This window comes from Magnolia sinica, chromosome 3 (genome assembly GCF_029962835.1).
Source record: "Magnolia sinica isolate HGM2019 chromosome 3, MsV1, whole genome shotgun sequence".
Classification (NCBI taxonomy): Eukaryota; Viridiplantae; Streptophyta; class Magnoliopsida; order Magnoliales; family Magnoliaceae; genus Magnolia; species Magnolia sinica.
In genome coordinates this window covers 86634157-86656487 of record NC_080575.1, presented here as the reverse complement: position 1 = coordinate 86656487, position 22331 = coordinate 86634157, and the positions used below count along the sequence as shown (strand labels likewise).

General features: G+C 40.6%; 1 protein-coding gene across 2 annotated transcripts; it reads left to right on the top strand.

Moving 5' to 3' along the window:
• The first annotated feature begins 246 nt into the window (after window positions 1-246).
• On the top strand, window positions 247-16472 carry LOC131240132 (pentatricopeptide repeat-containing protein At1g07740, mitochondrial-like). Of its 2 annotated transcripts, none has more exons than XM_058238195.1 (3): window positions 247-855; window positions 14469-14558; window positions 15455-15784. In XM_058238195.1, exons 1-3 carry the CDS (start codon window positions 699-701, stop codon window positions 15553-15555), a joined length of 348 nt encoding a protein of 115 aa, XP_058094178.1. In that variant the 5' UTR covers window positions 247-698; the 3' UTR covers window positions 15556-15784. The 2 variants fall into 2 exon arrangements, 1 of the variants encoding a protein (XP_058094178.1); XR_009168631.1 differs by lacking the exon at window positions 247-855 and adding an exon at window positions 16440-16472 and having other exon boundaries at window positions 13604-14558; window positions 15455-16388.
• The last annotated feature ends 5859 nt before the right edge of the window (window positions 16473-22331 follow it).

Genomic DNA, 22331 nt, shown 5'->3' with positions numbered 1-22331 from the left:
AATCCAAAGCTCAAGTAGACCACATTACAGAAGAACATTTAAATGGTTATCATTCAATCACCAACATTTTCTGTAATGTGGTCCACTTGCACTTAAATCTGCCTCATTTTTAGAACCATGCCCTAGAATGATATGCTAAAATGAATGGATGGCGTGGATAAAACACATACATCATGGTGGGACCCACAAAAGTCCTGTCTCGTTATCCGTACCTAACATTGTTGCCGTCACACCCATTCAGCCTTCGTGAGAAATTCCTGTGTATCCGGGGATCCACCGAAGCCGCGCCCGTCTCTAGACTCTAGGCAGGTCCTGACGGAGTGCCCAATCCGCGCTCATCAATTTCCTTCCGAGGATTTCGGATCCGGGTACAGTTGTAACCGACCCGAATCCGAGCGCTGTACAGCTGTTCTTTCTTCCTCTTGACGGTTGAACCAAATGCCGCGCTCCTCCCTTCCCGCCATATCCCCATCATCGTCCCGCCATAAAAACGAACGAAGGAGATGATCCATCGAAAGCGATGGCCCACCATTCATCCTTCTATCAAACAAACCCCATATTAACCCTACCTCCAGCTTCCTTCAAACCCCACCCGGACAAGGCCCCCAAAACCCCGTGAGCCCCACCCCTTTCAGGCCCAGCTCAAGCAAACCGCCGATCCAGATGCAGCCTTACACCTCTTCACTCACCATGAAAACATGGGCTTCAACCACGACTACCCCTCCTACTCCTCCCTCATCTACATGCTCGCCCGGCCCCGCCGCTTCGATTTTGTAGATCACCTCCTTGATTGTATCAGGAATGCTGACATCCGCTGTGGCGAGGCCCTGTTTGTTGCCCTCATCAAGCATTGTGGTGAGTCGAATTTACCCGATGGTGCGGTCCATCTTTTCCATAGAATGCCTACTTTCAATTGCATTCGCACTCTGCAGTCTTTCAACTCTTTCCTTGAGGTTCTCTTTGAGACTGGCCGCCTTTTGGATGCCGTTAACTTCTTCCGTCGCTCTTCGGAATTGGGTTTCCGACCAAATTCCGTCTCATTCAATATTGTTATCGAGGGGTACTGCAAAGCCTGCGCATTCGAGGATGCGTGCAAGATGTTCGATGAAATGCTCGAGAGAGGAGTCCAGCCATCGGTTGTTACTTACAATATCTTAATTGGGTTTCTTGGTAAGAAACATGAATTGGATAAAGCGATGGAATTGCTTCAGGACATATTTAGGGAAGGGAAATATCCAAATGCAGTCACATATGCATTGCTGATGGACGGTCTGTGTTCAATGGGGAAGTATACAGTGGCAAAGAAGATGATGTTTGATATGGAATATCAGGGGTGTAAGCCACGTCCTGTTAATTTTGGTGTTTTGATGAGTGATCGTGGGAAGAGAGGGAAGATTGAGGAAATGAGAGAATTGCTTGTCGAGATGAAAAGAAGGCGGTATAAGCTAGATATTGTTACATATAACATTTTGATAAACTACTTATGTGTGGAAGGTAGAGCTGTGGAGGCTTATAAGGTCTTGGTCTGAAATGCAGCTTGAAGGGTGCGAGCCAAATGCGGCTACATATAGGATGATGGTTGATGGTTTTTGTTGAGTTGGGGAGTTCGAGAGAGCATTGAGGGTCTTGAGTGCGATGTTGGCAAGTGGGCATTGCCCCTGTGCACAAACGTTTAGTAGCTTGGTTGTGGGGTTATGTGAAGGTGGAAAGGTAGGTGATGCTTACTTGGCTTTAGAGGAGATGATAAAGAGGAAGATTGGATTAGATTTGGTGGGTTGGGGTAGTTTGGTTAGGGCTGTTTGTGATGGAGATGGAGGTTGTGTTGGCCTTTTTGGTGAATTGGTGATCATGTATGCGAATGAGTGAAGATTGAAGGATTTAGACCATTGATCTAATAGAAACCTCTGTTCAGTTCTCCAACTCTGCAGTAGTCTCCAGATCACATCAAAAGAGATCGAGGGAGCCAACCCTAGAATGATTTGAACCCCAACACGATTAGTGTGGATCCCCTTCTAGCCAAAGTCAGAAACAGGTACTTAAAGGAAAACTATTACCTAATTATTTGTAGATATTTGAGGTATAAGACTATTTGCTCTCCAGCAGGCACGTGTCAGGTAATAATGTCATAAGCATGAACTGGTGCATGACAATTCGTTGATGTTAATGGACGACTTCATATGGATGAAATCCACCTGATCCATTAGGTCAGGTTTGTCGTACCATGTTAGGCATTGATCCTGAACTGATCCTAAACTCGGGTAGGCTTCATAACAAGACACTGTTAAATCTTCCTAAAACCTCTAAATTCACGTGGTGTGGTCCACCTGAGTTTCATAATAGCGTGATTTTTGGAGAGTACCTTAATCTTGGGTAGAAGAGTTATATGAATGGATTGGATGGCATATAATAACCACAGTGAGTCAACGAGCCCATACACAACTACAGGTGGGCTCCCATCCCAACTTTTTCCTTATGGTCTTGCCTATCTGAGTTTCGGACTGATCCAGTTTCTAGTTTCCAAGGTGAACATGAGGAAGTGCACCTGATGGACAGTGTGGATCCCATGCACATTCTGCTCATGTGGTGCTCGGTTACTTGCAGCCATGCCCTGCATGACTTTGCGTAGTCAAGCTAGTGCAGTTTGTGGTTGAAAGGATTGCCAAAACAAACCTCTTACAAGGGGAAAAAAAATGCAATTGTCATGTCAAACAGTTTCCACGAGCAATGTCTCTTAGAACAAATTGAAAAAACAAAAGATACATGCTGTGTGTACTACATTCTTTTTTACACTGTGATTTTAAACCGTACAATATTCCATTCATTTTTGGCAATGAGCTATTTACAATTGAAATTAGAAAAAAAAAATAGAGAGGGATTAAAGTACTTCTAACAGCTAATGTTTGCTCTCTATCAATGAGAATAGTAGTTCAACTGAAAAGGATAAATACTAGGGAAGTGAGGCCAATTGCTTTTTCTCCTCTTGCTGAAAAATAAAAATGTTAGCCACCACATCAATGCCTTTAGGCATCCAGTAAAAAATGAGTTTCTGGGCTTCTTCTATCCTTAGAATGAAGAATATAGCTAAAAATAGCCTTTTAAAAAAATATAGCTAAAAATAGTAGAACATGAAAATTGTTCTCCATATTCCATTTTCTCTTTTTATATACTTTTCTTTAATTCAATCATTGCCCAATTTCTCTCTTTATTAATAACATTTGATAACCTCTTGGGATGTATGTATAATAAGCCTTTTTGGTGATCCAGGACTATCCAAAATAAAAAGGAAGGAAAGAAAGAAAGAATACTACTACCAGTATGCAGTATAGGCAAACATTGGACCATCTTGATTTTGGGCCAAGAGTCATACATAGTGGTACTATTGAACAACATGGACCTTGCGCGAGCTTCCTTGCTATCACTCATGTGCATCCATCCTGGTTCAGGAATAACATTTTGACAACTTCATCCTTTAACATATTTGAAATCATTTTTATCCTCTTGGTAGATTAGCCAGTGTGTAGGTTATCAGCACATTATCCCTGGGTTATGGTTGCCTAGCATAAAACACCCCACTGCTTGCACAGCCGAGGAGCCCAAAACCAATTCTCACCCAACACCACCTCTTTGTGCCAATGGAAACCAATAAGGAGATTTAGAGCAAAAGAAGCACAAACTAAGGATTCCTAACACCAATTTTCACTCAACATCAATGTTTTATGCCCAAGGAAACTATCGGCAAGGAGATTGAACATAATGCGAAGAGAAATGTTAGGTATGGGTGAGGCTAAGGGCCACACAAGTCTATCAAACTAGGAATTTGCACCCCCAGGAATGAGTATTGCTCACATGCACTCAGTTTTATAAACCCAATATTGTTATTATAAACATTTCATGTGAGAGTAAACTCCTCCTACTCTCTCGGCAACAAAATATCATTCAAAAAGAGCCAGAGCTCTCTCTCGGCAACGAAATATCATTTAAAAAGAGCCGAAGCGCAAAGAATTACAACAACTAAATCCCAGAGAGCAAAGGGCAATCATCTTGGCCAAAGTCCCTAAAACAAGATGCCCAACTAAAAACATCAAGCCTGGCTCTATTATAGACATCCATTTTCAACCTGCACTTGTCTCAGAAGCTCCGGTTGTTCCTTTCCAAATGACCCAAATAACCACCAAGAGGGCTAATCTCCACACCACTCTCCTTTTTTCAGAACTCTCTCTCATGCCATGCAAGCAAGGGACTAACAATGGTCCCCGACGTTACCCATGACAACCAAATGAAAAGTAAAACTTTCACCCACACCTCCAATGAATAAACAGATGATCCAACGTCTCTGTGTCTCACATGCACATCACGCAACCATTGGGTAGCAGTTAGCACCATTGATCTCTTTTGAAGATTGTCGATCATTAGCAACCTATTCCTACCCACCAAACACACAGAGGCTGCTACCTTGGGAGGGCTTCAAAGACAATATGAACGGCGAGAAGCCACCCTAACAACTAATGCAGAACTGTCGAGCATGCTATAGAAGGAATGGACATAGAAGCATTCGGACTTGTCCAACAACCAAACCATCAAATCTCTCTCCCCCTAAGGTGTGAAGCCCCTAAGAAGCTCCACCAGCCACGTAAACTCTTCTACTTCAACCTTCGACAAATTCCTTCTATAAGGAGGAGCACATACCATTATATCGCTCATAGAGGTAAAACATCAGTCAATGGATACTTCTGAATCCGGGGCCAAACTAGCCAGCCTCAGGAAGACTTCCATAAGAGGTCTATCCCTAAACCACAAATCGTCCCAAAACCAAAGCCTTTTACCATCACTATAACAGAAGCAGACAGCCTCCTTAACCTTACTAATCAACCTGACTATCCCTCTCCACAAACCCAACGCCCTGTACATCAACGGCTTCTTTACCACCAATCCCCATCCTGAACTCCATATTTACTTACAATCACCTCCCTCCACAATCTACCTTCCTCCGTGGCGAACTTCCATGACCATTTCCCAAGAATATCACAATTCATTTTATTTTTTTTCCAAACTCTTAACGCCTGCTCTCCCTTACTGACGCAGCTTGCACACCTCTTCCCAGTTTAGGAGATATACCTTTTGCTTCACTTGAGCCCCTTGCCATAGAAAGTCCCTCAACTTATCTAGACTACTCGAAATAGACACCGTGCATTTGAAGAAAGACATATAGTATAGAGGTAGATTTGACAAAACAGGCTTGATCAAAGTAAGCCTCCCTCTCAAAGATAGATGTGGCCTTTTCCTCGTAGACAACCTCCTTTCTACCTTTTCTATCACTTTATCCCACATGTGCTTCGCAGGTTTTCTAATGCAAAAAAGGAGCCCGAGATATGATCGGAAACAAACCAGACTGGCACCCAAATACCCCTGCCAACCTGTCCACCTCTTCCCTAAAGGTATTGATTGCTTGCATTTCGCTCTTAGCAATGTTTATTTTTTAGGCCAGATACTGCTTCTAAGTATCTCACTAGTTTCCTCAAGTTGTTCACCATTTCAATCTCAACATCACAAAATAAAATTATGTCATAAGAAAACTGAAGATGCGAAATCTGGAGCCTTGCGCTACCCACCCTAAATCCATTTTATCAGCCCAAGTGGTTGACCTTGACAAAACATTCTACTTAGCGCCTCAACCACCACCACAAAAAGAAAATGGGAGAGAGGACACCCCTTAGACACCCTGATCTCTTAAAAGTAATCTTTTGGAGAGTTGTTAATTAGTGCAAAGAATTTCTCTGGTCAGACATACTCTTACATCTATCTCCCCCACTTGGGCCCACATCCCAATCTTCCCAACGTATAGTTAAGAGCTCATGTGATCAAAGGCCTTCTCAATGTCCAGCTTGCACGTGATATCCTTCTTTTTGTCCATGTGGTGTACATGGAGACATTGGTGAGCAATGAGAGCATTGTCCAAGATTTGCCTCCCTACAACGAAGGAACCTTAAGACTTAGAATTCATAAATAATCCCATCAATCACTGCAAGAAGACTAGTAGCTAGGATTTTAGCTAGAATCTTGTAAGGGCTCTCAATCAAACTAACAGGCCTAACGCCATCTAAACTCTTGACACCTTCAACCTTTGCAATGATAGTGATGAAGGAAGCAGCCGACTTTGATGACATCTTGCCTCTCTCACTAAACTCAGAGGAAATTGAACGGGTCTACTTTTACGACCTCCTAGAATACCTTGTAAAAAGTGAAAGGAAAACCGTCCAGACCCAGAGCCTCGTCTTCCCTAAAAGAATCCATTGCCATTGTAGCTTCTTTCAAGGTAATTGCTCTCTTGAGATCGACCGCTTCTGCCGAGGAAATCTAGGTAAACTCTAGGCTGTCTAACTAGGCCGCCTCTTCCAACAACTTATAGAATTGCACAATGGATTCGCAACACACTATTTCTCTTCCAGTCTTTTACCTTCCACCGTCACAATACAAATCCAATTAACCATTGCCCTTATACTTGCTATGCCATGTAAGAATTCTGTGTTTCTATCTCCCTCCTTTAACCACGTAGTGCAGGATCTTTGTCTCCATTTGAATCCTTGAATCAATACATGTAGTCGTTAGAAAGCTTGACCCTCTTAGCTCTCTCGTTTTCTAAAAGCTCCCTACTTGTTCCTTCAAATCTATTTCTTGGATTTCCTTTAGAAAGCTTACCACTTTTTCTTCCCTCTCCCCTAGAACCTCCTTTTTTTCTAGGCTGATAACTTTCCTTTTAGAAGCTTATGTTTTTGGTTAAATTCGAAGCCTGTGAAGCCTTCCAACTGGAAGGAATTCCACCAATCTTTAACCATGTTGTACAAGCCCTCCACCTTGAGCCAAAGGAGCTTAAATCTAAACAACTTGGGCCCTTGTTCTCTTCAGTCACCTCCAATAAAGTTGGGCAATTGTTGGAAACTGACCAAGGAAGACCCCTCTGTCTCACTAGCGGGTATTGCTCCACCCAATCAGCGGATACAAGAAATTTGTCAAGCTTGGACATGATGACCCTCTCTTGACCGTTGGACCAAGAATACGTGATGTCTCCCATTGGAACGACACTTTCCACAAGGAAAGGCAAAACAAATGCTTATCAAATGTTTTCTGCAATATATATATATATTTTAAAAGCGCCAGTAGTCAATATTACTTTGGTCTTTGAAATACACCAATGGCTTGGCTCAAAAGATTCTATAGAACCGAATGAGTCCTAGTTTATGGAAGTGGGGCCAACGATTCAATTATCAAAGCCATTGACATGATGGGCCTCATGCTTAAACAGACCAACAATTGGATATTTGGATTGGTGATCAGAGATTGAGTAGTGTGTTTCCTCGATTAGCTCTCATCTCAATAGATGCAAATATATCGGTGCATCATTGTTTCTCCATGATTGGGGAGGAAGTAATTTGGACTCTACCTTGTAGCTGGAAACTATTTGGTGAAGAGGTGGAAGATCTAATCAGACATCTAGAAGTGATTTCTAGAGTCCATCCTATAAGCTTAAAAGCAGATTTGATGGTGTGGTTAAAAGAAAAGTCCAGTTTTTGGTAAAATCTTTTATACGATGGTTAGTGGGGTGCCGAGCTAGTTAGGTGAGTTTCATACATCTTATGTTTGCAGTTATGGGTTCTCGAAAAGGTAGCGGTTTTTGTGTGGCTAGTTGGAAAGAACATGGTTCTTACAATTGATAACTTGCACAAACAGCATATATCCAGATATGTGTTTGATGTGTCATCAACAATGTTTTAAATATCGATGATATCGGCTGATATATCCCACGATATGTCTTGTATCCCACTTGTGCGATATGAAACACATCGGTAGTGCGGATATATCCCACATGTTTGATCCGGTGGGCATTTTCAATTTTCGATTCTTTTTTTTTTTTTTCTGAAATTATCTTAAATCAATGTCAAATGGTTATGAATCCATTGGTTCTTCATGTTGTTTTTTTTTAAATAAAAAAAAAATAAAATTCCTTCAACCAACTGTCAATTGAGACTAATTTCGAAGTATTTATGAGTATTTGATGAAATGATCATCACATACACACTAATTTTGAAATATGAGTGTAAGTGGTTTGATTTGGGGGAAATTGGAATTTTTTCAATTTCTCCCAAATTGCTTGCAATGTTGCATTCCAAACATGAAATCAAGCATGTATGAGACCTGATCTACTGATTTGTTAAGTCCTTGTCAATTTTCAGAAAATAAAAATCATTTTTAATTAAAAATTATTAAAATATTATTATTATTTATTTATTTTTTGGAAATTTCCCTTCAACCATATGTGAATTGAGATTAATTTCGAAGTATTCAGGAGTGTTTGATGGAATAATCATCACATACACTCTAAATGTTATGCATTCAATTTGAATATAATTGCATTAGTTTAGTCAGACAAGGCATAGCTTAAGACCCTATATAAAGAAAACCTATTATGTGCAATTATTTTTTGAGATGTTATGATTTAAAAGTGCTTTATATATATATATATATATATATATATATATAAACAATCCCTGAAGTTTCATTGAAAAACTCAACCGTTTTCCCAATGTTTCCCAAAAAGTGCGATAAATTACCCGATACAAACGAGCTATCCCGTGCGATAACCGATACGTATTTGGATCCCAAAGATGTGATATGTAACACGATACCGATATTTTGAACACTAGTTATCAGAATGAGGAATCGGTTGATCGTCTCTTCATTCATTGCCTGCTTGCCTCAAAAGGCGTGGTTGAGCTTTGTATGATTGTTTGGAGTTTCATGGGCTATCCCAAATTCTATTTGGTAGTTCTTCTCGGCTTGGCATGGCGGGGGGGGGGGGGGGGGGGGGGTTTAAATTGGGGAAGAAAATCTGGTACCTTAGTTTATTAATGGGGTTATGGAATATTTGGATGGAAAGAAATAGTCGTTGCTTTAGGAATCACAAGGGGCGAGTTTTGGATGTGTTTGCCTGGGCAAGTGCAGCAAATTATATTGCTATAAATCACTTTCCTGTCTCGTGGCAAGAGTTGTGATTGGGTTTTTGTGTTTTTATTTTCCTTTGTAAGTTTTTGGCTTCAGCCCTTATAAATAAAGTTGTTCATCATTTCAAAAAAAAAAAAAAAAAAAAAAAAAAAACACCCCAATTGGAATGTGCTATCTGTATAGTTCTGGGCCTTCTGGCCTTTTTCTTGGTTGAATGTGAGCTCCTGTTGTCTTCTCTCTATTAGCCATGTATTTATTGAACAAATTTCAGGAGGAAATTGTGTTGATTCCCGCCAATGCCTTCAGCATTTGTACACATGGCATGCATGAACTCAAATTAAATCATGAGAATTAGGTTACCCACTGCAAATAGGCTGTAAGGCGAATATTAGATTTTGATTGGATGATCCCAGCCTCTGACTGATGTTACTTTGTTCTTTTTGCCTATTTGCGGTTCCTCATTTAACTGTCCAGTAGAAGTCCACAAATCAGCTGATTAATACATCAATTCAGAGTTTTACTTTTTCCTATTTGAACCATCTAAAAATGTGGCCCATGATTTGGACAGTTTAATTTTAATTAAATGTATGCCATATGTATAATTGCTTGACTGCATCCTTGTGAACAATTGCACTCAGCTTCAAAGTTTTTATGCTTAAAAAATGCTTCAGAAAACAAATTGTGCATACTTTCAACAACTTGATCATTCAAAGATTGGACCCACCTGCCCACACTCCTACAAACTAAAAGTGTGAATGATACTACTGCACAACCATTGGGCCTAAGCCTTTTTGTAACCACCCTTACAGGTGGGATGAACCTAACTCCCCTGTCAGTGGCCTATTTTCTCTAGTGAGTCATATAGCTGCTTGAAGACAGGTAAGTATTAAACGTACCTTAGCCTGAAAACTAAGCCATCACGTAGATCAAGTTTGCCACACAAGCATAAGAAAATGGAGGATCGAAAGGAAATGATCATGGCTTTATATTTAAGCTATCTGTACAACCCTGCTATTGAATGGATCAGTGAGACCATGGGCTCGGGAGTATTTCCAAGAAGCACCTTCTTCTGAGTCTGTATATCTCGTGCGTGTGTATGCCATGTTGACATGTGTCATAAATTATTTCTTTGATCTCTTCTTGCAAAAATGCAGAAGTCACACAACTAGTGTGTTTTTTTTTTTTTTTTGAAAGGTTACAATTTTATTGAAAAAAGCAGGCTGAAACGGCCAAAAGAATTACAAAACAGCCCTCTAAAGACAAGAGATCCCAATTGTCACCAGCAATTGAAATCAAGACCCATTCCTTTACATCCAATTTGGCTCTTTTGAATACCTCTGATGCTCTCCCACAAAGATTGTGAAGACATCAGTTATTATGTTCCCCCCATAAGGCCAAAATGTCGGCCAATAAAGCCAGCCTCCAACACATCCTTCCATTCTTAACAACCCCACCCCAATGCCACGAGAGAAGCTGTCCCTTAATTGACTTTGGGATCACCCACAAAGCCCAAAGGGACCCAGGAAGCTCTTCCACACTTCCTCGTAAAAGGGCAATGAATGAAGAAATAGTAGACCGATTCCTCATTCCGCATACAGAGCAAGCATATATTAATGATTGTCAATCTCCTTTTCCAAAGAGCATCTTGTTCCAACCCATCAACCAAGTCAGTGCCATAACCTTGGGAGGGGCACTGTAGGACCCCAGGGAGAAGGTGTGCGCTACTTCCTTTCTTGAATCAGACTGCAATTTTCGTGGACTTATCGGAGCCATACCATTGCCATCAGTAGCCACAGGAGAAGGATAGATGCCCAAAAGTCGCTTTGACAAGCATAAAAATTCTTCCTCTTCCAACAGATCCCTCTGGCACAGAGGAGTCCAGACCACCCCAGAACCACAAGGCAAACAGCATAATGCAACACTGACATTCAAATTCATACTAGCCAACCTTGGTCAGTCATCATGCAATATCCACTCGCCCAACCACGCGTCCTCCCAGAATTCTATTCTTGTTTCATTACCCGACGAGAACTCCATCCCTTCCTCGAATCTTCTCCCCAATCTGGTGATAGCTTTCCACATCCCCAGGGCTCTACAGAAGGATGACTCATTCATCCACCACCACCCCTCCTGGCCACCTCTACCACGTACTTTCTAACTTCCTTCCAAAAGGTACCCTCCTCTGTACCAAACCTCCATAGCCATTTATCTGGAAAACGCATCATTCATAATCTCCAACTTCCTAAAACCTGCTCCCCTTCCCTAAGCACGTTGCACACATCGTCCCACTTCATCAAATGAAACTCGTTCTCTTCCTCTGCTCCCCAAAATAAGAAGTCACGTCTAAGCCACTCCAGCCCAGTCTGCACATCCTTTGGGCACTTAAATAATGATAAGAAATAGATTGGGAGATCAATAGGGCCCCTTTGATAAGAATCAGCCTACCCTCCAAAGAAAGATGTCACCATTTCCAAGATGACAGTTAAAACTAGTGAAATTACTACACTTTTTTCTATAGCAATTACCTTTTGACTGTATTTCTCTAAAATCGTTTGTTATAGTTGTGGTCTTGTCAATAATAGTTACTGTACATCATTCAGAATATTTAATACATAGCGGTATTTCCTTAAAGATTGGTTATTTTAAGTCTTTGAATAATGCTTGGACCTATTTTGCTTTGCTGTCTTCTTTGCATATGTAGTTTTTGTTTGTGATGAGCAAATATCTCTTTCTTTATTTGAAGCATGTACACATTCCAAAACTACTGTGCATGTTAACAACATAACTAATAATGTTATTTGAAATGATTCTATTGCGTTTACAATCTCCAATCATTTAAGGGCTTAGTTTGATGTGTTTTATCAGTCCTAGAGCTTGTTGGCAAAGGGATGGATACCTAAAATTTGGTATCAAAGCCAGCAACACCTGTATTCAAGTCGTAGAAGGGGCGACCTATGGAAAAGGCAACTTGGACAGGAATGAAAGTTGAGACAAGGTGGAAAAGGCTACCTAGAAGGCCATAGTGAGAACCACTCCAAGGCAGAAAGAGTGACCTGGACATTAGCCAGAGTGCCATTATAGACAGGGCATCTGCAGACATCAGCTACAAAGCGTGGTGGTATGTTGTGATCCCCAGTGGTTTAAGGGCCTAGCTTGACTCATTCCATCAGTCTCAAAGCTTTTACCATATGGTTAGGTACCCAAAGAGTGTATTCTAGCCGAATGCATCTATTATTACCTCAATTAGAAAATCATTAGTTACATAAAAAAGTAAATGAACATAAATAGGGTTGATTTGATTGTTAGACCAAATGCTATTCATTTGCTCTTTAATATTTTCTCGTGAGCAAGGTCTTTAGATATTTTCTTACCTTTTGGGCTTTTCCCTTGCCCTTTTAGAGCCTTCATGATGCAGGACAATTAACCACTTGCTCTAAAAGCTCGAACTGTTAAAGTGTGGCAAATTAATCCCTTTATCTCATAGCCCATGCCCCACATCTCATGGGTTAGGACCTCATCCGAACCCCCTTCGTGGGCCCCAAATCACATGGGCCGCCCACCCCGAGTGTGTCCCCACATACCACGGGCTACCCCACTCGAGCCCGGTGTGAAATGCGCATTAATCACCCCTGGTAAGGAGTCTCGAACACGAGACCTCCCCCGTGGGCCTTAAATCGCATGGGTCACCCGCCCTGAGTGTGCCCCTGCATTCAACAGGCAACCCCACTTGAGCCTAGTGTGAAAATGCTCCTGTATTAATCACCCCCGGTGAAGAGTCTCGAACACAAGACCTCTCGCTTTGATACCAATTTGATGCAGGACAATTAACCACTTGCTCTAAAAGCTCGAACTGTTAAAGTGTGGCGAATTAATCCCTTTATCTCATAGCCCAGGCCCCCACATCTCATGGGTTAGGACCTCGATTGAACTTCCTTCGTGGGCCCCAAATCACATGGGCCGCCCACCCCGAGTGTGTTCCCGCATCCCACGGGCTACCCCACTTGAGCCCGATGTGAAATGCGCATTAATCACCCCTGATGAGGAGTCTCGAACACGAGACCTCCCCTGTGGGCCCCAAATCGCATGGGTCACCCACCCCGAGTGTGCCCCTGCATCCAACAGGCGACCCCACTCGAGCCCAGTGTGAAAATGCCCCTGCATTACTTCAACTTGTACCAACTATCCTAATTGGTGCAGTTCTTGGTCTCTGTTGACTCGTTACCATCTAAGACTACTTTCCATCATCTTATTACCTATTAGTGCTACTCCTAAGTTGCTGCAAATGCATTCATTTCTAGTTCTATCTTTCCTTGTCCTGCCACTCATCCATTTCAACATTCCCATTTCTGGTACACTCATTGTATGAACTCGTTGTTCCTTAACTGGCCAACATTCTATACCATAAAGCATGACTGGTCTTATAGCTACCCTATAAAATTTCCCTTTCAGTTTGAGTACATGATGATCACATAAAACTCTAAAGAGTCACATCTCCATTGAGCTTGAGTTGTATGTGGAACATCTTTCTCAATCTCTCCACTCTCATGAACTATCGACACAAGATAATCATTCCCCCCCCCCCCCCACAAAAAAAAAAAAAAAAAGAGCCCTCCAAAAATAAATAAAATTGCACTCCATATACTCTTTTTGGTCCAACTAGTTTTCTTTAGATTCTGAAGAACCCCTCTGTAAATCTAGCTTTGTGTTTACTCAGTTTGCCTTGTCAATTAAAACTATGTTATCTGCAAACAACATACACCATGTGATCACTTTTTGCAAATGCCTTGTTTACTCATCCATACCCAATGCATAAAGATACGGGCTTAATGCCAACCCCTGGTGCATGCCTACAGTAATTGAGAACCCCTTTCTCTCCACTAATGCTCTTCACATTTGTTACTGCTCCTTACATATCGTGGTATTGAACTTATGAGCCACAATATGAAACTTTGGAAAAGAGTGGAGTAAAGACTAAGGTATTGAGACGAATGTATCAGAAAATCAATTTGGTTTCCTGTTAGGGAGGTTTACCATTGAAGCTGTCTTCCCACTTAGACAATTGATGGAGAAATATAGGCAAAGGAGGTAAGATCTCCACATGGTCTTTATTGACGTAGAGAAAGCTTATGATAGGGCCCCCATAGAGTTAATATGGTGGGTGCTGGGAAAGAATGGAGTTTCAAGAGGATATGTTGACGTGATTAACAAATTGATTTATCATCTATCTAAATCGGGAACCATGATTTGAACTATGTAATTAATCTGCCTTTCAACCGTCACACTGCTAGAGTATCAAAGTTTCTCTTATTTTTGTTGAGGAGCATGTAATTCCTCTTGTAATATAGTGCTAATGAGCCGCATCGGGTTATTTACTCACATACACAGATGATTACTGATACGTACCCATCTACAAGCTATTTTTGAATGGAAGGGCAAAAGTAAAACTGTAACTGAGTAAATATTATTATCAGGTTTCCCTTGTTCAGTTTACTGGCTTTCTGCTGCCCTGCTACGTGATGGCATGTGCACTAGATATTTTACAGATCCGGAGGAGGAGACAGGTACTCTCTTTTCCTTTTTTTTTTTATTATTTATTTATCAACTCTTATCCCTGATTTCATGATTAGGCTAAACTGTTTAATTTTTTTTTTTTTTTTTTTTTTTGAAAAAGAAAAAAACAAAAGAAACAATGCGGTCAATTAGGACTGCAAGACCCAACCCAAGTTCAGGTCGGGTTGTGAGGGTCCTCTGGTCGGCTTAGTGTTGGGAAACTCCAACCCAATCTGGCTGGGCTTGGGTTGAGCATATTTAGGCCGGATTTAGGTCCAGTTAGGAACGATTGTAGCTATTTGGGTTGGCTCTAGTCAGGGCGGGTCAGGTTAGGATTGAGTATAGAGGAATTTGAGTCAGTTTTGGGTCAGGCACGTTGGGTTGGAATTTGAGTTGGCTCGGGTTGTGGATTGAGTCTTCTTGAGGCCAGGTTGGGCTTGGGCTAACCCTGAACCCAACCCAACCTGCCCAACTTGCACCTCTACCATTAATGAGTAAAATACGGCCCCTTATATGATGTAATTCCTTTTGAGTATGTAAGCAGCAAACCTGAGAGAACAAGTATTGACATGTTCATTCTTATTACTATAATATGTTGCAATGGAAAATATAAATGTGAGATTCAAGCCGTTCATCAGGTGGGCCCTTCCATGTAAATCCCACTGTCTCAGATGAGCCACACACGTACAACTTGTACATGTTGTCCACGTGATCATCAGGACCATATATCGACACTTGAGTCCCACCTGACAGGCAGCTTGGGCTTCACGAATGTCATGTTGGCACACACAAGTTGGTTGTTCCTTGACAACGCTTGTCCCATTAGCAGAACACCCTTTTTTAAAATTTTGGATTGATATAACATTGGTTTTTTTATTTATTTATTATTTTTTAAATCTTTTGACAGGGCTAAAAGCCATCGAATCTCTACGGTTCTGCTCTTCCAGATCACAGGCGAGCTTCATGCGATTAACGAACACAGGCTTTGAATATCATGTTTTTCTGTAAGTTGTATATAAAATCAATGTGCCAAAACCGTCTTGGAGCTTCTCATGTGATTAAATTGGCATGTAGATTCTTCTTAAGCTTTTACCCAAAAAGCAAAAAAGAAAAAAAATTGTAAATGTGGGAATAGATGAAATGGTTATTGGCTGTAATTTCTCTAAATCATGGAAGTAGGCCAGGAAAATCTTGCCTTTTAAAATTTGCCTCGTGTTCGCATCGATACCTTTGCCCTTGTTCTTAGTTCTTATGTTACAAAAAATGCTGGCAATCTGTAGGCCTGTCTGGTTGTCACGCAAAGAAGGATTTCATCTCATTTTAGTCAACAGTAATTATGGATTGGAGATCATAATTTATCGAAATTATTGGGCTATTAAGATAATTTTTAATCAATGCTGAAATCTCAAGCACATAATTACCGTTAACTAAAATGAGATGAGCTCATTTTTAAGTGGCAACCAAACAGGGCCTTAGGTTTGTTTTAAGCTGCAGATTCCACTCTTTTATTTCATAAAAGGCTTTTTAAGATGTATCTTTTGGATTTGATACAGTTTTTCGCTCAGTGCAGACTCTTTTGATGGGGTGCAGCTTTTGGTTCACTCTCGTTGCCCAAGGGTTCATCTTGTCAGACCATCTTAGCTGGACCCTCAGAATTTTGGCTGCAGATTTCAATCCATTAAAATTTGGGTTGGTTGTGGGTTGGGTCCAAGTCTAAAAAGCTGACCCATTCATTTGATGGGTTGGGTCAGGGTGTAGGACCCGGATACAACCATTTCATCTCATGGGTTGGGCCTGGGCAATGGGTTTTCAGATAAATAATGTTCCAACAGAATTACTCTGTAGTCCAAAACATCTATTTGAAGTTCGATTTCGCATCATACCCAATCAAGTAAATTTTGGCTTGGGTGTGGGTCGGATTAAAATTAAAAAAATAAAAAAATAATACAAAAAACAAGCTGACTCATTTATCAAATGGGTCATGTCTGGGAGTGGGATGACCAGATCCGACCCATTTCTCATGGTTTGGGTCTGGGAAAGTGGTTTTTCACTCAAAGAATGTTCCATGGAAAGACCCTGAGCTCAGTCTTTGCGTTCAATCCATTAAAATTTAAAATTGGGTTAGATGTGGGTCAGGTCCAAGTCATATTTTAGTGGGTTGGGATGGGTGTAGGACCTTGATCTGGCCCATTTATCTCATGGTTGGGTCTGGGCAAACACTAATAATGTTCCAATGGAATTACTGCAGAACCCAAAAAACTTAACTGAAGTTCGAGTTTTGGTATGTTAAAATCCAAGTTGGGCATGGGTCGGGTCCAAGTGAAAAAAAAAAAATGAAAAAGAAGAAAGGGGGACCCATTTATTGAAGGGGACAATACAGTGGATATCAAATGGCTGTGGTCTGCTAGCTATCCTTGGGAGGTGGAGGTAGTGGAGCTGATTTAAGAGGCGAGAGACCTCTGCAAGGTGTTTGTCACATATTTTCTGTGGATCGCTCAGCCAACGCTCGTGGATAGGTTGGCTAAGGGGTTGGGAGAGATTCACAGTTGCTTTTGTTGTCTAGTGTGGATCTGTCCCTTTTCTTGTTTTTAATATTTCGTAGTTTTATCCTGCTGAAATAAAATTTCCTCCATTCATAAAAAGAAAAATAAGAAGAAGAAGAAGAAAAGAAAAACAAAAAAAAAAAGAAAAGCTTCATTCATGAAAGCAAAAAAAGCCTACACATTTATTTTTACCAGTTAACGTGATCTTTGTAGGAAGAGATCCCATGGTATATGTTATCTGCAAATGGTATAATTTTGATTAATGAGACAATGAAAATTACTTGGAATAAAACAGAGAACATGGAGTGCAATTTAAATAACAATAGGAGTAAGAACGTGGAATTAATAAAGATTACAAATTTAGTTCTCCAAAATGGCCATTTTTGATATCTTGGGGTGATAATTCATGAGAGTGTAGTGATTAAGAAGAATATTACCCATAGAATTTAAGCTGGGTGGTAAAAAAAGGGAGATGTGTCCGTAGAGTTTCATGTGATTATTGTGTACTAAAATTAATATAGAACAATAATATGAGTATAATTGAAATGAAGATATCGAGATGTATGGATCGCAGGATAAATAAGGTAGTATTACAAATAAATGCATTCGGGGGAATTTAGAAGTATCATCATTAAATAACAAGGTGAAGGAAATAAGAATTAGATGGTTTGGTCATGTGCAATAGATACCAAGAATTGGAGAGTTTGCACAAATTGAGGACTCTGAATTGCTTAGTTAATTCCACTATGTGCCACTACCAGCTATGGAGCCCGATCAAGTTAGTACTTGGCTAAAAAACTTTCAAACATGCTTTGCATTGTCGTCGTCTTTAACAACGGAATGTGGTCTAATCAAATCATGCCATGTCGGATCATGGACAATCTGCATCCCAAAAGACTTGGGTGGAGATAGTACGAAAAGACTTTAACAACTTGTGATCCCACTTAAGTTATGACCCTTTCTTTTTTTCTTTTCTTTTTTTCTTTTTTTCTTTTGATAGACTAAAATGGTAGAAAAAGGATTCATGTAGCCAACTCTAATTAATTGGGATAGGGCTTAAATGATGATAAATCTTACCCTCTAATATGTGAATGCTAGTTGTTAAGATAAGGTAAGATGGTCACCATGTAAGATTAGAGCTGGGCATCAAGTTGAGTCGGACCGAGTTAGGGCTGACTCGACTTGATTTGGTTTTGAAATAGGCCTAACCCGAACTTGATCCGACTCGATACCGAGTCTAGCATGCCTTACTCAATCCGAGTTCGATCTAGCTTGGACTGATCCGGACCGAGTTCGATCCAGTCAAAAGTACCAAGTAGGGTCGAGTTGGCACCGAGTCAGATTGAGAGATGAGGGAGGGAGTGGAGAGGAGAGAGAGGAGGAGGAGGAGGAGGAGGAGGGTGATGGTGGTGGGTGGTTGCTAGGCTTGGAAGAGGAAGAGGAAGAGGAAGAGGAGGAGGATGAGGGAAGGAGAGAGTGAAGAGGAGAGAGAGGAGGAAGAGGAGAAGGAGGGTGACGGTGGTGGGTGGTTGCCGGGCTTGGAAGAGGAGGAGAGAGAAAGAGAGAGAGAGAGAGAGAGAGAGAGAGAGAGAGAGAGAGAGAGAGGTTGGGATCAGGTCGGGGTAGGGCTAGAGAGTCAGGTTGAGTCGGGTTTTGGATCGAGTTGAGTCTAATTGGATCAAGTTTCGAGTCAAGTTACTGGGTAACTTGAACTCGACTCAGTTTGAGTTCGGATTGGGCGAAGCTTACTTGGTTCGGACTGACTCACCAATTCAGTTCGGGTCGAGTCAGATCGGACCAAGTCGGACGAGTCGAGTTAGCCGGATCGAGTCGTCTCGTGCCCACCTCTATGTAAGATAATCGAATAAGCGGTAATGTTTGGTTTATCATTAGTCTAAATTTAGAACTATAATTTGAGCAGTTTGATTTGATTTACATGCCATGTATGCAATTTCCAAGTAATTCCTAAGTGCCTACGTAGCATCATCAAACTATGCCCGAGTATCAAAGTGTTTTGTCAAATACATAATTCCATCAATAAGCATCCAAAAATTAACCCATTTTAAATAGATGGGTTAAGCAATCCATTCATCACATTTTCATGTCAAGGTTTTACTTATTCGAAATAAATAAAAATAAATAAATAAAGAGAAATGTTCCAGTGCTCTCAGAGCACTATAATTTATAGTGCCTCCTAGTTGCATTGGGACAGTTACTTAGTCCAACCCATTGACCTAGACCGTTCATTAGATCTGGCCACATTTCATGGTCTACCATGCAAAATTCACAAAAAACCCCAACAAATAGTAACCATTTGTTAAATGGTCTTCAACATGGACGGTCAAGACCGTTTAGACAAAATAGGTCCAATCAATAATTTGTTCCATCTATTTCTTAGGGGCCATACGGATTGCTGATGATTAGGGAATTGCAACCATCTCATCCATGGCTTGAGACAGAGGACGGCTAGGATGGATTGGATCATTGGATCACTGCAATTTTTGCTTAGTAGCCTATGAGATGTGTTCTGGACTCGATGAACTGTTCAGATCGATCGATTAGAGCGTCCAAGCGAACAATGCAACTAGTTGCACGAGTTATAGTGCTCTGAGAGTAGTGGGGCATTTCTCAAACAGAAATATCCGGCAAAAGATCCCAAATGGAAAGGATAACTACTCGATAATCCGGCAGTGGATGTTCTAGCTACATGCATGAGACATGCACGTCAATCCAAACCGTCCAAATCATGGGCCCACTATCGACGGTAGCATAAACGAAATGTCACATTGATAGCTGGTGAGTGGAAATTTACCATTTTATTTTCACCCTCGACGATGTTTCTTTCTAACCATCCAATTTGAGGGGCCCAAATGAATGGTTGGATTTAAGATTTTTAAAATCCTTGAAAAAATTTAGTATTTTCATTGATTTATTTGAAAGGGTTGGATCTTCTTATACTGAATTTACTCTTTAGGTAGATGTCAGTGGTCCATCTACCTGACTCAATGACTCGATTGACTCTCAAGACTCGAACTTAGTGAGTCTTGGAGAGATTCATAATCATCACCCTACACGTTATTGCTCGTTTGTTTATTTGGGATGTGGCACTCAAGGAAGACAGAGACCAAGATAAAGAACGCGGCTACACATAAAGAGAAGGGTGTAGGAATGGTCCCAACGAACATCACTTTATCTCTACTTTTTCTAGTGTTATGCCCATGTAAGTTTTTTATCGTTTTAAATTTTAGGTCAGCATCCTAACTTAAATAGGTATATCATATGCGTAGAGTTAATGTTGCATCATTATAAGGATATGCTTGCACAACCTTTGTTACACGGTGTATAAAGAAAAGAGAAAGTTGAGCAAAATATTTGTATGAAAGATTAAATGACAAAAATACCCTTGAACCTACTATGATCTAAAAAGAGGAGAGATCTTAGGACCCTCCAAAATATATCTCAGTTTTACATTTTTGCACCTGAATGTAACTCTTGGGTACTTTCTTTGGGGATGAAAGTGGCCCTAGACCTTTTATCATTGCTCTCTGAATAACTTTCTTATCATTGTTTTCCAACATTCTTTCATGCTTTTTTACCACTCTTTAATACCTGTTCATGCCTTTCAACTGTATCTAGTGGTGTCTTTTGAGCATAACTAGAACTGGGCTAGCTCATTGCTACTCCTATTTAAGCCATCAGGTGGGCTCCTCTATCCAAATCTTGAGATGTACACATGATAAACCTGATCATCTTGATTTTGGGCCAGGTAACGGTCTCACTTGATAGATGACTCAAATGTCTCACATACACGAGGAGCTGCATGTGAGGGAAAACTCAACTTATAATAATAAATAAATAAATAAATAATAAATAATAAATAAAAAGAAGAAAAGAAAGAAGAAGAGAGACAATAAGGTTAGTCATGGATGAAGCTTTTTATTTTATTTTATATTTTACACACTCACATCCCACATACACCTACCCACTCCCAAGACAATGATTTTTCACCGTAATAGATACTCGAACTCATGATCTCGTGTTGAAACTCTACTCAAACCCATGACCTTTTGTTGAAACTCTCGTGAGTCTTGCCCGTGAGGCATGAGTAAGGACCCAACCACAGATGAAGCTTGGAAGCCTTTTTTTTTATAAATGAAATAAGGGCCAGCTATACACTTAATGGGTATGAAAATGAAGGCTACCTAAGCATATTAGGTAACGAATAGTTGAGTTTTGAATTTATGATTGATCACGTGATTGAGATGGGAACCTTTCTTTATCTTAATACGCCCTCTTTCTTTTTTTTTTTAATAGAAACGGTACACAAAAAAAGTTAAGGTAAAGACAAGAAAGGAAGGTAGAAAGATTTGATCATCCTTCCACCCGCATTTAAGCATTGCTTTTTCAATCACCGCCCTTGAAAAAATATTAAAAATCTACGCACGTTACTCTTTTGAAAATTGGTCCCCGACAATATCTGCTACGCTATCAGATTCTTGTCGAGAGAGAGAGAGAGAGAGAGAGAGAGAGAGATTTTTAATACTCTGGCAGAGTATGATGATACTCTGGCAGAGTATGATGGTTGATATGCCACATTAAACGGTCCAACACGTGGACCCTTGATTAGTAGTTCATAAAGAACAAAATTACTGATTTATCTTTGCTGCACAACAGGCTAATCAATGGTAATTTTACCCCTTCAATTAGTTATGGAAGAGATGGGATGATATTTCAAACATGGGAAGGATATTTACATAACATCTTTGCATGTTTAGCAACAGAATTGTAATTTATGGTGAGGTCCCAAGAATGATTACAGTCTTCGGACCATAAGTCTCCAAAATAATTATGATATATTTTTAGTATGAAAGGTTTGGATTAGGTTAGTTTCAGAAAACTCTAGCCAATTGTGAGATTGGGTTAACCAAATTTAGGTTGGGTTCAACCAGGTTGGGAATAATAATCGCTTGTATTTGGTTTCCGTCGGTTTAGGGTTGATTAGGGAGGAATTCAGATATTGGACTAGGGTTACGATTTGGGTGGGTAAGGTCAAGTTGCAGTATCTTGAGGTAGGATTCACCCCAACCCGACCCAAGTTGTCCAATTGCATCTCAATTACCAACAAACGGTTTGGATTTTAGCTCCCTTTCTTGGGGTGTGGCGTGGATCCCCGGATCCATCAAGGTGAGTGGGATCCCTGATCATGGGGCCACCTTGATGTATATGGCTACATCCACACTA

Excerpts from the sequence above, each read along its gene's own strand:
- LOC131240132 (XM_058238195.1), top strand. The coding sequence starts at position 699 with ATGGGCTTCAACCACGACTACCCCTCCTACTCCTCCCTCATCTACATG. Across the intron at positions 856-14,468 it reads TGCCCTCATCAAGCATTGTG|GTTTCCCTTGTTCAGTTTAC; the intron begins GTGAGTCGAATT and ends TATTATTATCAG. Across the intron at positions 14,559-15,454 it reads AGATCCGGAGGAGGAGACAG|GGCTAAAAGCCATCGAATCT; the intron begins GTACTCTCTTTT and ends ATCTTTTGACAG.